General features: G+C 42.4%; 1 protein-coding gene across 2 annotated transcripts in view; it reads right to left on the bottom strand.

Moving 5' to 3' along the window:
• Positions 1-18,410, bottom strand: part of USP22 (ubiquitin specific peptidase 22) — a 92,422-nt gene extending 74,012 nt beyond the window's left edge. The window contains exon 1 of one of the 2 annotated variants that reach the window (XM_056503835.1): positions 17,699-18,410. In XM_056503835.1, coding sequence (XP_056359810.1) covers positions 17,699-17,824 — 126 coding nt within the window. In that variant the 5' untranslated portion in view covers positions 17,825-18,410. The remainder of the gene's footprint in view (positions 1-17,698) is intronic. The other variant, XM_056503834.1, reaches the window with a different exon arrangement.
• Between the last annotated feature and the right edge of the window lie 2,051 nt (positions 18,411-20,461).

Here is a 20,461-nt window from a genome sequence, read left to right as displayed (position 1 = left end):
GCAAATGACCAGTGACTATATGTGTGTGGGATTTTAACATATATAAACACACCAAAAAACCCTAATTAAACTTAAAAAAAAAATCTACTACAATAATTCCGTGCATTGAAATGAAGGATTAAAACCTCAAAATTCAAACTGAGGCTTTCAAAAGTTAACATCTGGAAATGCATTTATATAGGGAAAAAAACCCAAACCCTGAGCTCCACCCAACACAACATCACAAAAAAGAAATAAGCAAATGCTCTACAGGATTCTAAATACCAAAACACATTTTCTTGTCATATATTCTGGTCTCTCATTATATGAGATGAAGTTTAATAGGAGCCTGTCATGAGACACTGGGATTGAAAGAAAGAAATTTTATAACCACTTAAAATAATTATTTGCATTTTTAGTAAAACAATAGATGAAGTCACAGTATTAGTAACTCTGATATAACAGTGCAGTGACTGTTCAGTGGACCAGAACTCAGTCACTGAATGCAGACTGATTGGAACAACCTGAGGAACATTTTTCTTCTTTTGTGATTAAGACAATACCATGGAGAAGGGGAAAACTGTACGACAAGCAACTACTATACCAGCCTTTGCATACATTTTTTGACTTTTTAAAATTAATTACCTACACAATATCTACATATAAAAAACCAAATCAGACTGCCTGACAGATGAGACAAAACAGTGCAGAAAGTTTAATGAAGCACAGGCTTAAGAAAGAACCAACCACACACTTCAAACACACAGACTGCTGGAAAAACTAATAAAATTAATGCTTTGTTTGTTGAACATACATGAATTACAATTACAGTTTTATTGCTTTTATTTGTTCAAATATACCCCAGTGTTCCTTTACACTAATCTACGCTTCAAAAAAAAAATCAATGGAGTAATTAGAAACACTGTAGAGAATTAGTGCATTGAGTAGCATTTCCATAATTTCTCCTAAGAAATGATTAACAGACATTAGATACCACGAGCAGTCCTTTTGAGGGACTTAAGGCTATACTCATTTGGTTTTCCAATTGAAGAAAAGAGTTCTCATTTCCAACTGGCTTCCCATCAGCCAATATAGTTACTTCAAGACTCTCCAAGAATAAGGAGTATTGGTACAATCAAGAAATCTTACATGCTACTAAAGCAGCAAGTGAAAGGGTTTTGGGTTTTAGACTGATAGAAAAAGTTTCCTTTGTTGGAAATTCGAATTTCAACATATGCATTAAAAAAGAAAAAATGGACAGAAAAGCAAGAAAAGTCCATCCACAACTCTGAGCTGAGTCTACACTGTAATTTCTGCTGAAAAACGTCCTTCAGGGAAATCAAAGTTGGCCAACAGTTTCTGTGCCAAGGCCTCATGTTAACAATCGTGTACAGAACACACTGCTGGGATGGGCAGAATCAGGAGTGCCACCAAACACCACCCTGACAGAATCAGCCTGAAATCCCATTTCCTCTTTAAGGTCTGGAGGGAGAATTACACCTGAACAGGACTCTAGGTTGCTCTACCACACTCAAGTAGGTAGTTAATAGTGAATTATCCTCACTGCTCATGGGTTTCCCAAACCACCAGCATATTAAAAATACTCTTCCCTCATCATCTCCCCATTCAAAAAAAAAAAAAAAAAAAAAAAAAAAAAAAGACTTTGCCTCCAACTCTACCACTTTCCCTCACTTTGTATGAGATGTTGTACAACAGGCTTCCACCTCTCATTTTGCATTTACTTACTTTCCATACAGAAATGGATAGCTTTTCTTGTTGTTCAGAAGGCAATTATTCTTATCAAGCAGAAGACTGAATTACAGAGAAGCCAAATAAACCAATGCTCAAACAGCAGCAAGGGCTCTGTGGGTCCTGCCTTCCCTTCTCAATTTCAGTTCTCTCCCAAATGAACATGGATGGTCTGCTGGAATCCTCAGCTTCCCCTAAAGCAGGGAATCCAGCTGATGCAATCTCACGAGTTACCACATTGCATTCCAACAGGGAAACAAAACATCATCACAAGGTAGGAGTCCACAGGCTCTGCCCCAAAGCTGTAAATGACTGAGGTCTGAAATCAGTTGGTTCAAGCAAAGAGATCAACTTAACACTTCTTGTCTCCCAACTGAGCAACTGGATTTGGGAGCTGGACTTGAAGATCTCAAATAGCATTCTCACTAGGAAAGAGGAAAGCAATGTATTTATCATTTGCTTTCCTTCTTCCCTATATCACACAAACCTTAACAGTTTTCAGAAACTTTTAATTATTTATTGCCCTGATCATACTAACAAATCTTCTTTGGCAGATGAAACATATTTTTGCACATTCTTCCATGGATCTAGCCTGTCTCAGCTTCCAAAACTCAAGACAGACTTACTAACACTTAAGGAAAACATTAGCTAATATACAGCAGCTCATCAAAGCTTCAAATCCCTCACCAAAGATAACATAGCAGCAGACATTTGTGTGTGTTTGGCATTGCTAAAAAGAAAAGAAAAAAAAAAAGATATTGTATTTGCTATTAAAAATAACCACAGTGCAATCTGAATGTTGGTAAGAACAGAGAACTCATCTGTCAATTTGTTCTAAACAAATTCCTGTTCCTGCACTCACGGAAACGGTACCAGGAATAAATTCACCATCTACAATGCACAGATTGAGCCTCAATCCATCATTTGGATGTGGCAGTGGAGGCCAACAACAGAACAGGGAACTCAACCTTTCTCCCCTCAGCTCCAAGAGCTGTACAGGCTACCCCAGCAACAGGAACAGTCTGAGCTCTTAAAGCCCCTGTTCATGGAAAAATGAAAGGCTGATACATACACAAACCACAACATTGGGATAGACTGGGATAAGGGGAAATATGGGAATGAGAGAGAAAGTGAATTACAAAGTCTTTTATCTGAACAAAAGCCAGAACTTCCTTGGCACACTGCACTTGAAAAACCAGTAAGAGCTTGAAGAAAAAACAAGGGATTCTTCAGGAAAGTATTACAATTGCAAATCACCAGTAATCTCACACAGATTAGAGCAAAAATATTCCATGAGAACCAGTACAAATTTCTAGTCCTGATCTCTTGCTTTGTCTCCACAGTTATAAACATGGGTGGTGTTTTGGGGACAAGTAGATGGCCTTTATGATTTACAGCAGGATTAAAAAAGCATTTGAGAGCATTGAGGCCTCAGGCCTTCTTAGAGTACCTTAAATTGCTGAAAAGCTCTCCCTGCCAAGCAGAGAGGTGATTTGCTCAGGTCTAAAAGAAGCCTTTCCTAGTTCTGATTTTCAGGGCAGTGTTTCCTGTGATCTGGAAGTGCAAAGAACTGAGGCACAAGGAATGAAAAGCAGGGGAGCACTGCATGACGCACAATGTGGGTAATAATAAACTCTCCAACATTGCATTTTTACCTGGATTTTGTCCTATGGGAACACATTCATAATAATGTAACTTTTATGGCACCTTCTCTTAAAATACAAGAGAGATAAAATTATTGGTGACACAATACCCAGCCACTGGATATGGTAAGATTTATGCTGGAAATACACTGGCAAAAGTGTATTTCTGACTAAACAGTCAGTAAATCTCACCTCCCTGGTAATCAGACACCACCATGGCCAAAATGTAATGGATACTTTGTGAAAAAACCTACATAACTTGCATTTTTCTACAGCATGTATATAAGGGCAAATGTTAAGTTCTTATGGGGGACTCAGATCCTGTACCAAAACCCCACTTATTTTCCCCTTCAGGGCTCCACATCTCAGATATAACTAAACCAAACATCACCTTTAGGCCACTGCCAAGATATGATGACATCCAGAGTTCACAAAGGTTCCCTGCTTTTGAAAGATTCTAAGGATACAGATGGCAGAAGTTACAGTTCTTCAGAATTGAACCAACCTAGTCATTAGCTCTTAAAGAAAACACAGAATTTCCACAGCACCCAACTACGGCAGAGAACACAACTGAAATAGCAAGGGAGACACTGTTAATTTCCTTTTAAAATTCCCCTCATCCTACCTTAAAAACTTTCCTTCCTTTTTATCTTGAACACAAACCAGAACTCCCCTAAATGAAAAACCAGAAAAATTAGCCACAATCAGAAGTTCATCCACATCTTGACTGGTGTTACACAGGAATGTGTTTCAGTGCATAATAGTTTTTCCTCCCTGAAGTCAGAACAGCCATAAAAAAGGGGGAGGGGAGGTTGATTGCACGAGTTCTGCAGCATCTGGCTATGCAATAAGACTCTTGAAATAATTTTCTCTAGTGTAGCATATAGCCAACAAATCTGGCAAGAAGCAACTTTCAGCATGTGTTGCTGTGACAGCAATGAATTATCACCCCAGTCTGCAGCAAGATTAACACTTACAACCTTGGCATGAGGAACAGTCTGCTCAGATTCTGTGTCAGGAGTAGTGCTCCATGCTTAGGCTCGAAAGGGTGGGCTCACGTTAAGAAATTAGGAGTACAGAAATGTAGACATTTATCTAAACAGTAAACAAACAGATAATTTCTAGGGAAAAAGGCAGTGTACAGCCAGAGAAGTAGGAACACGAAGGAAGACTCGTGGTGTGGAAGAAAAAAATATATAAAGAAAAAAGCAGCCATTGAAAACAAGGTACTGTCTGGCATAGAGGATGTGCTCCAAAGAATAGATAGAGAACAAAAATTAGGAAACAATGCATCAGATGCAGTCAAACCAACCTGTGGCTCTGAAGGCTTGGTGTGATCACCAAGTCCAACTCAGGACACTACAAAGTTTGTCAGATCTTGTGTGCTCAGCAGCAGAACTCACCATTACTTGTGAGTTAAGGGCAGGTTCAAAACCAGCTTTGGCTTCACTGGAAGGTCAAGAGGAAATTACATCAAAAACCATCTCTGCTGAGAAGTAGACCCCTGGTCATCCATTCCACTTTTCCAGCTAACTGACCACAGAGAAGAAATGTGGAACCAAAGCTCCTTACCACAAGTTCTTAAACCAAAAACTGCAGAAGTAGTGAAGGACACAAAACGGAAGAAAATATGGTGGAATCTCCCTCCTGCTTGAACACTCACCATATTTAGACCTTCTTTTGCCCTGTAGAACTGACAGGGCTATAAAGCATGACTTCTGCTCTTTGATCTGGTTTGCTAAATTTTTTTCAATAAACAGTCTGGAGATTCCACCAATCATCAATTTCAATTCTAATGCAACTTTACTTTGCTCCCATGAACCAGAAGAAAAGTACATTAATGCTGTTAAGAGTTGATTTCACATATGGTATGTTCTACTTTCAAGACCTTAACTTGAAGGAAATACTTTAAGAAGTTAAGCAGTGTGAGTTGTAACACATGAATTGGTGAGGTTAGGGATTCAGCACTGAGGAAGAGCAGGACAAAAGGATTTCATGTCTTGAAAGAAAACTAATTCACTATTAGTAGTAGTTGGATAGAAAAGTATTTAAAGTTATATGAATAGTCTTGCAGGCATCACACTCAGCAAGGGTTTACACAGAACAGAGCTTTCTGCATGACAAAAGGTAAATTTCACTATTTTCTTGAAAAGCTTTATTTCAGGTACATATAAGTAGATATAACATACCTGCAAAAGAGAGAATTAAGGGAACAGTATGTGTTGAGAATTTTGTAAGGAAGCTATTGCAAGTAATTTACTACCTTGCTAGGAAATTACCTCCAATTCCCTGTGATTTGAAGCTTCTTCAAGTAAAAAGGTAGCAAAAATATTGTGTAGCAAAGAGGAGCACACACTGAGTAAAACAGTTCCTGCAATTGAAGGTCACTTTGAAAAAATCGACTTTGTAAAGAAATCAGGGAAATGCATCTAAAGCCTTTAAATTATTTCTCACCATATATTTCTTCCCACTGCTTCATTATCTCAAGCTAGTTTGTCCTTCAGGATAGATTCAGCCTTAAATCACTTGCCTTGCTAATACAAGACTGAATGATCATTCCCAAACCTCTGTCATGCCCTAAGAGATCACAAAAACATCATTCTCTCTGCAAGAGCAGAAATAAATACTATTTAGGCTGGAATATGGTAACTACCACTTTTTGTGGTCCATTCTCCTTGCAGTTCATTCCTCTAGCACAATCATCAGGGCAAGAGAGCTACAAGGTACATCCTTCCTTCCCCACTCCCACTCATCCAACAGTTCTGGAGACTGACAGGGAGAGTTGACTCAAAATACATTGTTCTTCCAATAGATTCTTTGTACATACTATTAAGATGGGTTTATTACCTTATTTAAATCAGACACTTGAAATATCTGCCCAAAATAGTCTCATGTGCCTTGGCTTGAGGGGTTTTCAGCTGCAATCCTGCATGGTAGGTTATACCAACTACCTGTGCAGCAAATACAACCACAATAAAATCCAGACTTGGTAGCTATTTTGGGCTGCTGGATTAGAAGTGTGAGCTGCATTAATGGGTGAATAAGAAGAAAGCCTTCTGGATCAAGAGGGTGAAGAAACACTGGGTAGGTTAGTGCATCTCAACTACTCTACAAAACAAGTATCTGTTTGAGCAGTCACCATGGAATTGTATTCCTCAAAGAGTTTCACCCATTTATTGTCCTCATCTCCACAAAATGGGAGTATTCAAAAACGTGGATTTTGCAGGGTACATCTTGTGCAGATGAGATTATTCTACACTAAGATTGTTCTGGAATACAAGAAAAGCCACAGGGCTGAATACAATGCAGTAACACCAACAACTGATTTCAATAGTATTCTAAGATTTTTTTTTTTTCCAATAAAACCTATAAAGTCAACTAGGCAAATGAAGGGATTAAAATTGCTGCTTTTATTTTTGAGCATATCTGAAGTTGTCATTCCAGACAGTAGCATGAAGGGTTTGGGTTTTTTGTTTCATTTTAATGAAAAAACTAAAAAATTCAGCATTAACAAGCTTTTTCTAGTCTCAGTATCTTATGGATAACAGCATTTTTCAGTAGTCAGGAAAGAAAAACAGGACAACACACATCAGGAACCACCACACTAAATCAAATTGAAAAAATCTGTCTCAATACTGAGCATCTGTACATGCTGCAGAATTGAACATTTCACAGATACAGCACAGAAGCATAAACTAGGAAAAAGGAGAGGCTAACACACTGAAAATGTTTAATAGCTGAATAAAATATTATGAATCTACTCAAAAAAAAAAAAAAAAAAAAAAAAAAAAAAAAAAAAAAAAAAAAAAGCCTGACAGATGCCCTAGCCCAGTCCATGGCAGCAGCAGTACAGGAGTTCCTGAGTCCCAGCTCTTGCCCAGGGATCCTGGCGGGGTTGCAGAGGCTGCACCTCTCCACGACCCCGGCAAGCACGTTTGGCTTTCACTGAGTGCTGCTGTCTCCATCTGGCACAGCGGCCCCCAGGGCTCCAGCCAGCTGGCACTGCTCACAACAGCCTTGGGGCTGCTCTACACTGCACAAGGGAGGAGGCCAGAGGAAAACCAGCACCATAAAGAGATAATTTACAGTCCCCATTATCCCATCATCCTCAACTACATGCAGCAGGAGCATGATCTAGGCACATGCCCCATGACCACATGGCTTTAAACCAACAAAAAAAAAGTTACATCAGCTTACTAGAGTTTGATTATAAAAGACAGAAATTTTAAGTTAGAGACGGGCCTATTTAAAGAGGGACACAAGTGGCTCATAACTTTATTACTTGGAAAAACACTATTAATTTCATTAAATTAAACATAATATGAAAAGTGGATTTGCTGTAATAGCTGATCACAGATTACAGGCATTCTACACTCCCCGATTCATTTATTTTTCACAAGGAAACTGGGGTAACTTATTTGCATACAGGAGTAAGTTCCAGCAATTGCAGACATAAGACAGGTTTCATGTATCAGGCTCAGCACACACCAGTGCATCACCTGTGAGAACAGCAGGTACAAGCACACCACTGCAGCACTCACAGGGGCTCCTGCACAGAACCTTTTGGATGAAGCATATTAGAAATTCTTCACAGAAGAAGCCATCACTAGGACAATACTCACACATGGTCTGTCACTGGCATAGTCTAGAACACAGCAGCAGTTATTATTCAGGCTGCCACATGCAGCCTCCCAGGGTTACTATTCAGGTCGGTGAAATACCAGTAAGAGGAGGAAAAAAAAAAATTCATCTTTATCTGTTCTTTCTAGTTCATGGCACAACCCACAAACATGACACAGCAATGGTACAACAGCACAAACATGCAGCCCAGAGCTGGTAACTCTTTACACTATTAAAGAAAACTTGTTCACCCACAGCTGAATAGCTGGATTTCACGTTCCTCACTCACCAGTCTCCATGATAATGCACAGAAAAGCTCAAATTTCACATCTCTTGCTTTTCTCTGGTAAATCAAACACTGCCTGTCTTCTACCACAATAGCACTCTTCTCACCCAAACCATTTACAAATTGCATCATGTACTTGTGTCTCACTGGAACACATCTAAAACTAGTTTCCAAATTTCAATTCAAGATTCTAAAATTTGTCAGATTTGCTAACTCACCATCTCCTTAACATCCATTTCACCACTGCATGAAAGAACTTGTCTGCCAGTTTCAATGTAGAGGTACAACATGCTTACAGAGTTACTAGAAAACTGGAGTTCTGCTTTTCTACAGTCAGATTTTTGCAGTACACAGCCTAAGATGGACAAAGAAAACATTTACTCCCCAAAACCTCTCAATAAAAACATAATTATTGCAAAGAGATGCAGAAAAGAAATTTATTGGGTAACTCTGGAACTTGCATAGCAAGATAAGTTCTAAGTAGCAGAACTACTATGTGACAAGGAAATACATCACGAAGGGCAGCACGATAAAATTATGCTGAACACTGTGTAAGATATATTTCCTTAGGGAACAGCCTCATCATGACAGAGGAGAGTCTTGTTCTCCTTTATGCACAGAACTGCAGGAACTCTTGAAACTATTTTCACGGCATTTCTCATCTTGTTCTCCACATCAAGATCATCCCGCAACCAAAACCACAAAATGTAGTCATGACTGACCAAAGAACTGAGTGTTCATTATGCAGACAAACATATCCAATAATAAGCTCTCAGGAGGGGATGCGTGCTGAGAGAGCAGGACAGAAGTCAGCAATGCACAGAAGTCAATGTGAATGAGTTTCACCCTGGTCACCAGCTGCCAACAGGACAGAGATCCATTTAAGAGCAAAACTGGGCAGTAATATGAAAATAATGAAGCACAGCAAAGAAAAACATCAAACCTTAAGACAAATTTTGCATTTGTCCCTGGAGGGCAGAGGGTCACAAAAGCTCACCTAACACAAACGAGGTACTGAAATCAGTCAGCTATCTCAGCTGTCTGCACTTACTGAGCTGTCATACATCTGCTGTGCAATAAATCTCACCTTTATTTACCAAGTACATTGTAGACAAGGTCCCTTAAAATCTCACTTGCAATGCAGTAACAAGGCTGATTGCAGAGAACAGAGGCACAAACTGTAATTAGACAAACTTTGTGAAATAACATCAGGTTGTACAAAGACACAAGAAGCGAAAGATACTTTTTAAGTAGAAGTTGGCAAGAGGGAGGTAGACAAAAATAAAGCTTATAAACTGCTGCTTTCTCTCCTTGTGCTGATAAACACTGAAGTAATTCAAGTCTGTACTTGATGCAAAAACAAAAGCCCTTTAAAAACAGAAGCAAAACATACATATAAAAGCCCTGGCAGTCAATTCAGTGAGATGAATCCAAAGCCAAACCCTATTTAAAAGGGGCTACTTGAATGCATGAACTTCTGAGTGACAAGCGAGGCAAATGGAACTCAGTGCCACATGGGTGTTTGATACTCCATCATGCCCATCACTAAACTACATTCAAATAGTGCAGGCTCTTTTATGTGTTTAAGAAATATAAAGGTACTAAACTAGGTGATTTTTGAATATACTACTTTTTCAGCTATGGATTAATACAGGGATGAAAACTTGGTTTAATATACTAGCTGCAACACAGAACTCCAGCTGAAGGCACTAATGACAAAGAGATTTTTCAACGATCTCTTGAATGAAATGTAGATTTATAATCTCTACATCTTAATTCAAACTCACTGAATGTATGAATAGTTATATTTTTACATCTTACATGTATGTGTAGAAAAGCTCAGCTGTGTGTTCAAACCACTTGTGGCAAAACCAGCATGGTACAAGGACAAGACCATTTAAGCTCAGTCAAATCCCGGTTCTGTCTTCAGACTTACTACTAAGCAGTGTCAATTAGGGAGCTGCCCCTCATCACTATTTTAAATATGAGGATATTTAATAGATCTGTCATGTTTAATGTCAGAATTCGTGCTGGGATATGAAAACTTGCACTAGACTCAACATTAACATTAAAAGGACACTATGCTTTAAGTAGTGTTGAAAACAACTCTTGTTACCCATACCCACTTTTTTCTCATTCTTTTGAGTTTCACCTTGTCAAACACACGGTTTTTTTATTCAATTACAAATGTAGTGCACTGTAGATCTTTACAGATATATTTCCCACCAGGGATATGCTGACATCACCAGTGATACTATGCAAGAGGTAGACAAGAAGAGCCACGTTAATTTCAAGCTCCATTAAACACAGGAAAGGAAAAATGAGAGGAGGGGAAAAAGTTCTCTTTACCAACTTTAAAAGTAGCAGAGACAGGCAAAAAAAATTATGGATTTTACATTAGCGTTACATATCACTGAGAGGTTTTAAGAAAATAAAACCAAACCTTAACCTAAAGTAGAGTATTTGCTGTATTCCACACACAAAAGAATGTGACAGGACTGACTGCTTGCTGCTAATCAGTTATCAACTGATAATCTCAGGTTACTTTGAGTCAACTGGTGTCTGGTAACAGTTCATTTTACAGATCCTCAAATAGGTCTTGAGACAGATAAAATGATTCTTTCTCTTAAATGAGAGAGATCAGCACCATGGCAGCTGCTCCAACACTAAAGTAAACCACAGATGGTTCTTGAGCTGCTGTGCCAGTTGCATTATGTGGTCCCACTCCCAGACAGAATGCAGGTTAATTTTGCAAGGAGTAACTCTTTACAACATTGATTCTATTAGCAGCTAATGCAGCAAAGTTCTTAGCTTGAATTAAGCCGAGTGTACATAAAGGACTGCCAAATCAATATGTAAGAGAATACAAATACCAAGACAGAGCTTTCATCCAGTCAGAACAGATCTATCAGCTTCTAGAACTGTTTCTGCTAAGGAAAGGTTCCCAATTCAGGCCTCTCAGATAACATATGGCTCTCCCTACACTCCAACACTGCTTGCTGACAACACAGTCCAGGATAAGAGAATAAACTGTAATGTCATTATAGCATTTCACTCACTTGCTCCATTGTCCATAGGTTAACAAGAGACTGGAGACAGCTGCTCTAGGCAGCTCTTTCTGTCCAAGTCTGGAAAGGTTCTAACAGTAGCTCTTTGCATGGTGGAGGAAAAAAAAGCTTCTTTTTTAATAACTTTTTGAACAGGCCAGTGAAACACGTATGGGTTACCTCCAGAGTGCCTTTCTCCTGGTGACACTAAACCTGATGTATAATAAGAGGACATATGTGTTTCTTCACCTTGGATGCTGCTGCAGGCTACAGACACATTACAAATACTTGGAGAACCATGGGAATGCAAGTAATAAAAACCCAAACCCACCTTTTAAAGTAGCTGTCAGTCAAGTGAAATGGAAAGGTGTGGCTGTTATAAAACAAACAAAAACCCCAGCCCTATATCTATCAGGAAAAAGACAAAAAGAGACCATAGTTTCTTCATAAAAACTCATGGTTCATAAGAATCCATAGATTTGGAAAAACTGTGGGTTTAATGTGGGAAATACAGGGTTTTAAACCGAGTTAATCCTTCTCTGGTTTAAAACAAATCAGCCACGACTGTGAATCAAACTAACAGTTGCAAGAGCATTTGTTAGGAAGAAGGATCCCTAGAGTCCATCCCAAAGGAAAACACTTTTTTTTTTTTGTTCAACTCGAGGAGCAGCAGTTCAGGAGAAGGGGAGTCAGCAATTCACAAGCAGAAAACTTCCACTCCCAGTCAGTAACATTTTCCTCTAAATTTGTTACACCAGTTACTGAAACAGAAAATCCTCAAATGAAAGGAGGAGAGTACAGGGTCTGAAAGCAATTTGCGGCTCTGGTTTCACCTTAACACTACAGATTAAGGCTTGAAACAAAAATGAGGCTATCACCTAACCTTTGTTTGGGGTTTAAAGCTTTGATGGCTTAAACTAAAGCTCAACACATAGTCCAGCAAATCAAACAAAGCCATTCCACCCTGCTCACCTTCTCACTACTCACTGTCATTTCAGTTTAAAAAGCTTTCAGCATTAAGCAAATAAAATCGTAGACTGCAGACAAAATTAAAGAGATGCCACAACTACTCTGACAAGCAGCTTGGCTACGAGCAAACCTCTGACTGCTGATAGGACTAAAGAAGAAAGAAATAAGCCTTCTTGTCCAATATATTCCTATTTTTTTCTTCATCAGCTTCTGCAGATCTTCTTGCTGTACAACAGGGAACAAGCACAAGTAGTAGTGTCTCTCCTATCCATGTTAAAAACCAGAGAAGTCCTGATGGTTCAGATCCCACAACTTAAGTATTGCTATTCACCACCTTCAGGTTCACTGTGCAAGACTAACTCCTAACCTTTGGCCCAGAAACCAACAAGTGATTTTAAAAAAAACACATCACAAGATACAAAATAGGGATTAACACCACTAGGAAGAGGAAGGTCTCCTATTATGTTCTTCAGCACCAGAGACAAACTGAGTGGAGCATTCTCAATCTGGCATGTCCCACATACACAAGACTTTGCTGGGTACAGAGCTAAAACCTCATGTCTGGGTATCCCTCACACAAAAGGTTGTGTCTTCACACTGAGAGGAAAGAGAACATTACCTTCAGCAGGGCTAAGGACCTTTTTAATCCTTAGTGGTTAAGAACTAAGGAAGATTGCTCAGGTAATGAAACTGGAGACCTCCTGAACAATGAAGCTTGCAGTTGACTTTGACACTTCCCATGGGCTCTCAGGGAGAAGGCAGTTCCCACAGCACATTGCAAAGAAGAACATCCTTCCTGAGTCAATCAGACAGTTCACTTAGACAGCCAAAGCAGAGTATGCAGCTGAAAAAGAGACATGCTTCTTGAATGCTGGACTCCTCTTTTAAATGCTCCACAGGATTTGTAATCCAGAAGTTTGGTGCACATGCTAAAAACGTTAAAGAAAAAAAACTAAGATTTCCTCATTAATTTAATAATCCAAACACCAAGCCTGCAAAGGTGGCACAGCCTGGTGAGGTTCCTGGCCCACCTGTTACAGTACAAAGCAAATCACCTAAGCAACATCTCCCTGTTCCTGGACAGGTACGTGGGGCAAGGCCCTTGGGGAGCAAACGTGCCTCAACAGGAACAAGATGAGAAGTTCCACCAGTAACTTACCCTGAAGACTGCAAGGTCACTTTAGCAAGAACATGACACACTGGTTTAGACTGTGAACCACAATACTTGCTATTGAAAACACGACACAGCAGTTATCTGTTAAGTTATTTTAAGCTTTTTCTACTTTGAAAGTTAGGAAATGAACCAAAGTCATTTCAGGTTTAAGTCTAAGAATTGATTATCTGTCAAAATATTACTAGAAATCACACAATGAAGTCACAAGTTCGTGGGGAGAGTGATACCTGATGAAAAGTCATCACCTATAAAAGCAAATGTTTCTTCATATCTGAAAGGATCAATTGGTCTGTAGGACCCATGTAAAGAGAGAATAATGGGAAAAACAAGATAAGCTCTCAAACAGGCAGAAATAGACCAGAATGCAGCTGCTGTCAGTGAGAGTGCACAGCCCCTGACAGGCAATTATTCTTTGATCTATTGGCTGAAGCACTGAACAAACATTCTGAAATTCCACACAGAACCTTGTGCATATCACAACTGTGGTCACAATGACCAGTTTACTTTTATCATCAAAAGCCTTTTCAGGGTAGTGATAGTAAGAACCATTCAGAATGAGACATTTTCCTCCAAGGCATATAGTCTAGAAAGAGGAAATTTAATCATAAATTCACTTGCCCTTCCAGCAGTGAAACCATTACTTACCAACTCCTGGACACAAAGATGCATCTACATGTGTAATTGCTCACTGATGGGGACAAAAGCTACATTCAGCACTGCAAAACAGATTTTTCTCATCTATAATTCTAAAGGAATAAGACAAGTGTTTCAAGTGTGATCCTACAGAAAAAATGGAAAAAGCTGACACCAAGGTCTGGCACAAGCCTTTTCAGCATCCTCTGTCTGCTCTGCAATTCCTGAATGGGGAGTAGTGGTGACAAATTTAAGGACCTTTTCTAGAGTGTTACTTAATTAAGTCTGAGATAATTTTCACATCAAAATATTCAAGGTAAAGTCCATGACCTACAGAAACACAAGCTTTGCCATCAGGTTATTAAACAGATTCTAACTACGGCAAATTAAAAATCAAGAGTTACATGTCAAAGTCTTCCAACAATGAGACAGTCCACCCTAATTTTGTGTCTCTTTACACACAATTTGAGCCCTAAAACCTACCTCCTACTTTTAATCACAATAACTACAATTTCAAGAGTCAGTCCTTGGATTTCTCCCTCTTCTCCTGTTCCACTCTCCAGCTTGACAGTTTTGTCTTTGCTTGGGCTTCACCACCAGCAACACCATTACACTACAGCAAGCCCTGTGCCTAGAACAGCTTGTACAAGTGCTGCACTTGAGTTTGGCCAAGATGCAGTGAGATGAGGCAAGTCACAGCCTCACTCCTCCATGTGGATACAACAATGCACTGTGATGACAGCTCGAATCCTGGCATAGCCAACGCTTTGGGAACAAACACACTCTGAAAATCTTCACCACAATCCCAGTGCCTACAACGACACACACATCATTACCTCTTGGTTCTGACTGAGCATTGAAATACACCTTCAGGTGACAGCTTTCCCACTATAAACCAGGCTTTAGAGCCATTCTGCTTGAAGCACTGGCTGTAAAGCAAACTGAACGGCGAGCTGGAGCTCGTAAAAGCTTATTCACAGAAAAGGTGCGTATTAAAACTGAACAGCACAGCACTAAAATGGTCTGCCAAGGCAGAGCGCAGTGTAGGTACAGCAGGAGAACGGACCCTTTCTGCCCCCTGCAGTTCCCACTGCTCCCTGGATTTTTAAGACAGGCTTAGGAGGGATAGTAGTTACCATTCTAGAACCAGAACCATTTACATCCCCAACAGCCAAGGCATTTTTTGAACCTACCTTCATCTGAACAACAGTTAAATTGCTCAGTGCCTTCCATAAAGATAAATTATATATATGGAGTGTTTCCTGTGATAAACATATAATGTGACTGTCCTTGATCACGCAATAAAAACAGTATCATTTGCTAATAAACCTTTAATTTAACCTCATCATTTTGATGATTAGGATTAAGAATTTTCCCCAATAAATAAGTGCTCTTATGCAGGAGCAGCTTGCTCCTGGAATATATACACACATACACATAATATATGTATATGTAAACTATTAAAGGACAAAGGATTGTTTTCCAGTTATACGGACTAGGTAATTTTATTTCTGGTTATGAGACTATAAATATGCCAAACAGAAAACACCATTTTTCTAATTTTACATGTAAAACCATAAGGCATATATATGGGCAGGGAATTTCAGTGAATTAAAATTCCAAGGAAGAAGGTCTCATGTGCATATACATAAAGGGTGGATAAAGTACCATAACTGTCATTTACAGACTTTCTTCAATCCTCATGAACATAGACAGGGAATTGAATTCAAATTTAGCTACCCAAATTGCTCCCCTATATTGATCATATACACCCACATATTTCAGGTGGGCTGGATTCAGAAACTGTTTTCATACTGGCAACCTGCTTTAAAAAAAAAAGCGGGGGTAAAAGCATTTTTAGCATATATTAGGAAAACTGGTGTTTTCCCTGGGCTGACAGATAATTTTGAAACAATCCTGTTCTGCTTTATGAGTCTGGCTATGCAAAGAGGAAGTGAGAACAGATTGATTACAATGGAATATTCTGTATTTCCAGCTGTTTTCTTGAGCAATGGTGAACACATCCCTACATTAGATTTCGGAAGGAAAAAGCTGTTGCAGCACACAAGAGGTATGCAGTTTACACAGGATGCTCCATATTTAGAAAAAAGGTAATTTTGCTAATGAAATTTTATTTTCATTCTTCCACACAGCACTTGCTTTATATTTGTCTGAGACATCTTAATACCATGCCATGTTTTTCTTCCATAGCACATATTCAATTTTTTCTCCATTTAAGCTGAAAGCACCATCTACTATATCCCAATTTGTATTTTAACATGCTATAGGCTAAATAAACCCAAATTTTGACTAACGTAGTTGACCTGTAAATAATATATATAATGATCAATATAATAATGACCTGTAGGGAATTGTAAGATATTTAAAACAAGTCTGGCTATACTTTGCAGGGCTATCAAGTAATTAAATCCACTTAAAACATATTTCTTCTCAGATAACATTTCTTCCTCTTTAGGTAAAAAAATTGGGATTATCCTGACAACGTGAATTGAACACAGAAAAATGGTTCAGCACCTCACCCTTTTAAGTCCATCCTTCATGTTCTAGTTCTATTACGAATAATAAGCTGAGCAGCTTAATGCAAAGCACTGGGATCAGAAAGTTTTCAATGGGTTGTTCCAACAAAAACACCAATCCATGCTGTCCCAAACCCCAAGTTTTGCTCCGTGTAGCTGCTGCCTTCCCCTCCTCAGTCACCAATGCGACGACTGACAGAAATCTGCCAAGTCACTTTGAAGTAAAAACTAGTTGATTCTAGGGAAAAACAATAATTAGTTGCACAGTGCAGACAGAAGCCCTCCAGAAACATGCATGTCTATAAGGATGTTATTATAGGAGATAGGTGGGGGGAAGCACTCTTCCTGCTTTTTGCCTGGTTTACAGGGATTTTTCCCAGAGCAAACCCCTCCTGCCCTTCCCTGTTCTCCAGGCTGAGCCAGTTCCTTCCCCCTCGCCCCACCAGAGAAGGAATCCCCTTTTCCAAGTGGATTATCAGCACGAGCAGCTTCTTTTTTTTTTTTTTTTTTTTTTTTTTTTTTTTTTTTAAGGAAAAAGACACATATAACCGAGCGAGCCGCAGCCCCCGGCGCCGGGACCCGCTCCCAGCCATTGTGCTCCGCGCAGCCCCCCGGGCTCGGGCGCGGCCCCGCGGGGCTCCACAAAGCTCCGCCACAGGCCGGACGTGCCCGGTGCCCCGGGCCTCCCCTCCCCCCGGTATTCCGGGAAACCTCCGGGAGGAGGAGGAGGAGGAGGAGGAGAAGTAGGAAGCGGCGGCGCTGCGGAACAGCCCCGCTGCGGAAAAGCCGCCGGGGCAGGTGGCAGGGAGGGAGGCCCCGGCGGGGCTGGTTCCCTCCTCCATCCCGGTGCCCCCCCTCGCCATCCCGGAGGCACCGAGCGCTTCCTCCTGTCTCCCCCCAGGACCGCGTGCAGGAGCTCGGGCCCACCTGCCCCGTGGGGAGGGAAGGAGGGAGGGCTGCAGGGGGACCGGACCCGTCCCCTCCCCGAGGCGGCGGCGGGTGGGTCGGGGAGGGAGGGAAGGAGGGAGGGAAGGGGGGTGGATGCGAGCCGCCCCCGGTACCTTGCGCTTCCTGGTCTCGGCCGAGCCGCTCCACACGAAGCACTGGTAAATCGCCCGCAGGTTCTGCTTCCAGTTCTCCACCTTGAAGCCGGTCACATGGCAGCACCCGGCCGCCGGCGGACTCATGTCAGACCCCCCCACATCAATCCGCCCGCACACGGGCCGGGCCGGCGGGCAGCGAGCCGGCCCCTTCCCCCGCCCCGCAGCACCGACACGGGCCGGGGCCCCCCCGCCCTCAGGGGCTCCGGCCCCTCACGCCGCCGCCGCCGGGGAGCCGCTGGCACATAGAGCCGGGGCTCCGCCACGGCCCCCCGGCTCCGAACAAAGCGCGGCGGGCGGGCAGCGCGCACTCCCTCCCGCCCTTCTCCCGCACACACAAAGATGGGGCGCTCTGAGGCGAGGAGAAGGAGGAGGCGGCGGCTGTAGCGGCCGCTGCCGCCCCCGGAGTGGCCGCCGCTCCCTTCTACCTCATAGAGGCCGCTGTGGAAGCGGCGGGCGGAGGGGAAGGGAGGGGATGGGGGCGCTGGCGGCGGCGACCCCGGCCGCGGTGCGAGCGGGCGTGTGTGGGGAAGGGGGCGAGTCCCCGCCCGCCGCCGCTCCGGCTTCCCCCGCCGGCGCCCGCACGGCTCTTGTCCCTTTAAACCGCCCCCCCGCCTCCTTCGCCGGCTCCTTCCTCCTCCGCCTCGCCCGCGCCCCCCCCGCCCGCCGCGATCAATGGTCCGAGCCGCTCACTCAACCCAGCCCGCCCGGCCCGGAGTGGGATAGACCAACGGAGAAGGTGCGGGAGGAGCGCCCCCTCTGCCCCGCCGCCCGCGAGGGAGGGAGCGGCGGGGGGAAGGAGCGCGGCGATTGGTGCGCCTACCTGCCAATCTGCCCATCTCTACTGTCTCATTGGTTCCTTTCCTTTTCTTCTCTCCCCCTCCACCCTTCCTACCTAGCATTTCCCCCGCCGGAAAGAGGCGGGACATCCCGGACGATTGGCAGATTACGTGACCAACTGAGATAAGAGGTGGGGTCTATGTGTGGGGAGCGGCGCTATGGCTGGCTGGGATGGACGTCAGTCAGGTTGCAAGCAGAGAGCGGATTGGCGGTGGCCGTGAGGGGGCGGTCCCTCCCAGAGCAGCCTGCGCTGCTGTCACATCCGCTGGTCCCGCTCTCGCCGTTCCCTCAGTGGTTTCCTGAGGGAAGAGGCATCTCCTGAGGGGAGAGGCATCGCCGAGCTCCCGGAGAAGCTCCGTGCCGCTTTCCGATGGGCTCCGAGGACCGTATATGGTCCCTCCATACTACCAGCCTGCATCCTGGTGTTTCCATAGGGAAGAAACAAGAGCGGTGTATAAGCAGAACTGGTGTTACTTCAGCTTTTTCCTGTACAAGGAAATGGGAAGACAGTGAAAAAACGTTGGAATCTGTACATAGTTTTCAGCTTGTATGTCACACACACTATAGGGTTACATAATGGAGTGAGGCAGGAGGAAAGGATGGGAATTATGCTCTGGCTTCTGGAGAGAGAGACCGGAGGCTTTGCAGAGGCTTCTTAGACAAGCACTGCAAACACTGTGCAACAAGGAAATTGTGGTGAAGTGCCCCCACGTTATCTCACCAATCCCATTTTTCAGTGCGTGTTAATCACATTCCTCGGGAGCCGTAACCTTGAAATCTTCACCTTGCAGATTTTCATGTAGCGTCCAGTTTCCTGACCTGCTGCTGCAGCTTGCAAGAAATAAATACAAAAATTTGTGACAATCACCTGAGGGCTTTCCTCCATATGTACTGCTGTTTTAAAAAGAAAGCAAGGTAGGTAGTAGGAAACTTAGTTTATGATTTGTATATAGCTAGAATGTTTGGTGGCAGAGTAGGGCTAAGGAAAGAGCCGGGTTTGTGCCCCCAGGCTGAGGCAGCAGCAGGACATGCTGTCCTTCTGCGTGGGACACCTGGAATTGTTGCAGCTCCTGGCTCACACTGCTTATTAACCTCTCCCTGAAATCCCTCTTCCATGCAGTCTGGGGATTACACTCCAGTTATAAGCCTGGAATTGCCCCACAGGTGGAAAAAAAAAAAATGCCAAGAACCAGGAGTGGGCCCGATTATCCTGCTGTGTACACAAATTGCACTGAATGTTTCAGGAGATTATGAGTGGAATGTGGAGGGAAGCTGTACCCTCTCTTTGACCCAATGTAATCATTAGACCTATTAAGTCATCAAAGTGCAGCCTACACCTCCTTGGAAAGGGAACAGGAATTGGTGCTGCACATCCTTCCCATGTTAGCCCAGCTTCCAGGGAGAATTAACCAGTTTTCAAAAGCAGAAGTCAGAGAAAGCCAGCCCCTCCCCTGTGAAAACCACCTAAACATCCCTCAGAAAAGAGGGAAGTTAAGAATTGCCAGCTCAAGGTGCATAGAAGGGAAGAGGATGGGTGATTAGTGTCCTAACAGCATCTAATAATTATTCTCTGAATATTTCCAGTTAAACAAAGCCCCTGATACTGCTACAGTCTAAATACAAGCAGAAAGTTATTCTTATTCTGCACCAACCTACTGTTACTAATCTGGAGCTTTTCTCCATGGCTACCACATCAAAACAGGAGATAAAGATAAAAGAGAGAATTTCTGCCAGTGAAATTTAAGTCCATCTCGCTGGAAAAACAGGATACCAAAGAGACAATACATATGTTCAATGTCCTGCAGACTGAAATTTTCACAGAGATTTCTTTGCTACTCTGTCTTGCAGAATCCCTGTATTTACTCCCTGTAGGGTGTGGTGTTT

This window comes from Oenanthe melanoleuca, chromosome 14 (genome assembly GCF_029582105.1).
Source record: "Oenanthe melanoleuca isolate GR-GAL-2019-014 chromosome 14, OMel1.0, whole genome shotgun sequence".
Lineage (NCBI taxonomy): Eukaryota > Metazoa > Chordata > Aves > Passeriformes > Muscicapidae > Oenanthe > Oenanthe melanoleuca.
Note: the sequence above shows the minus strand (reverse complement) of the source record. Positions and strands in the feature narration are given on the sequence as shown.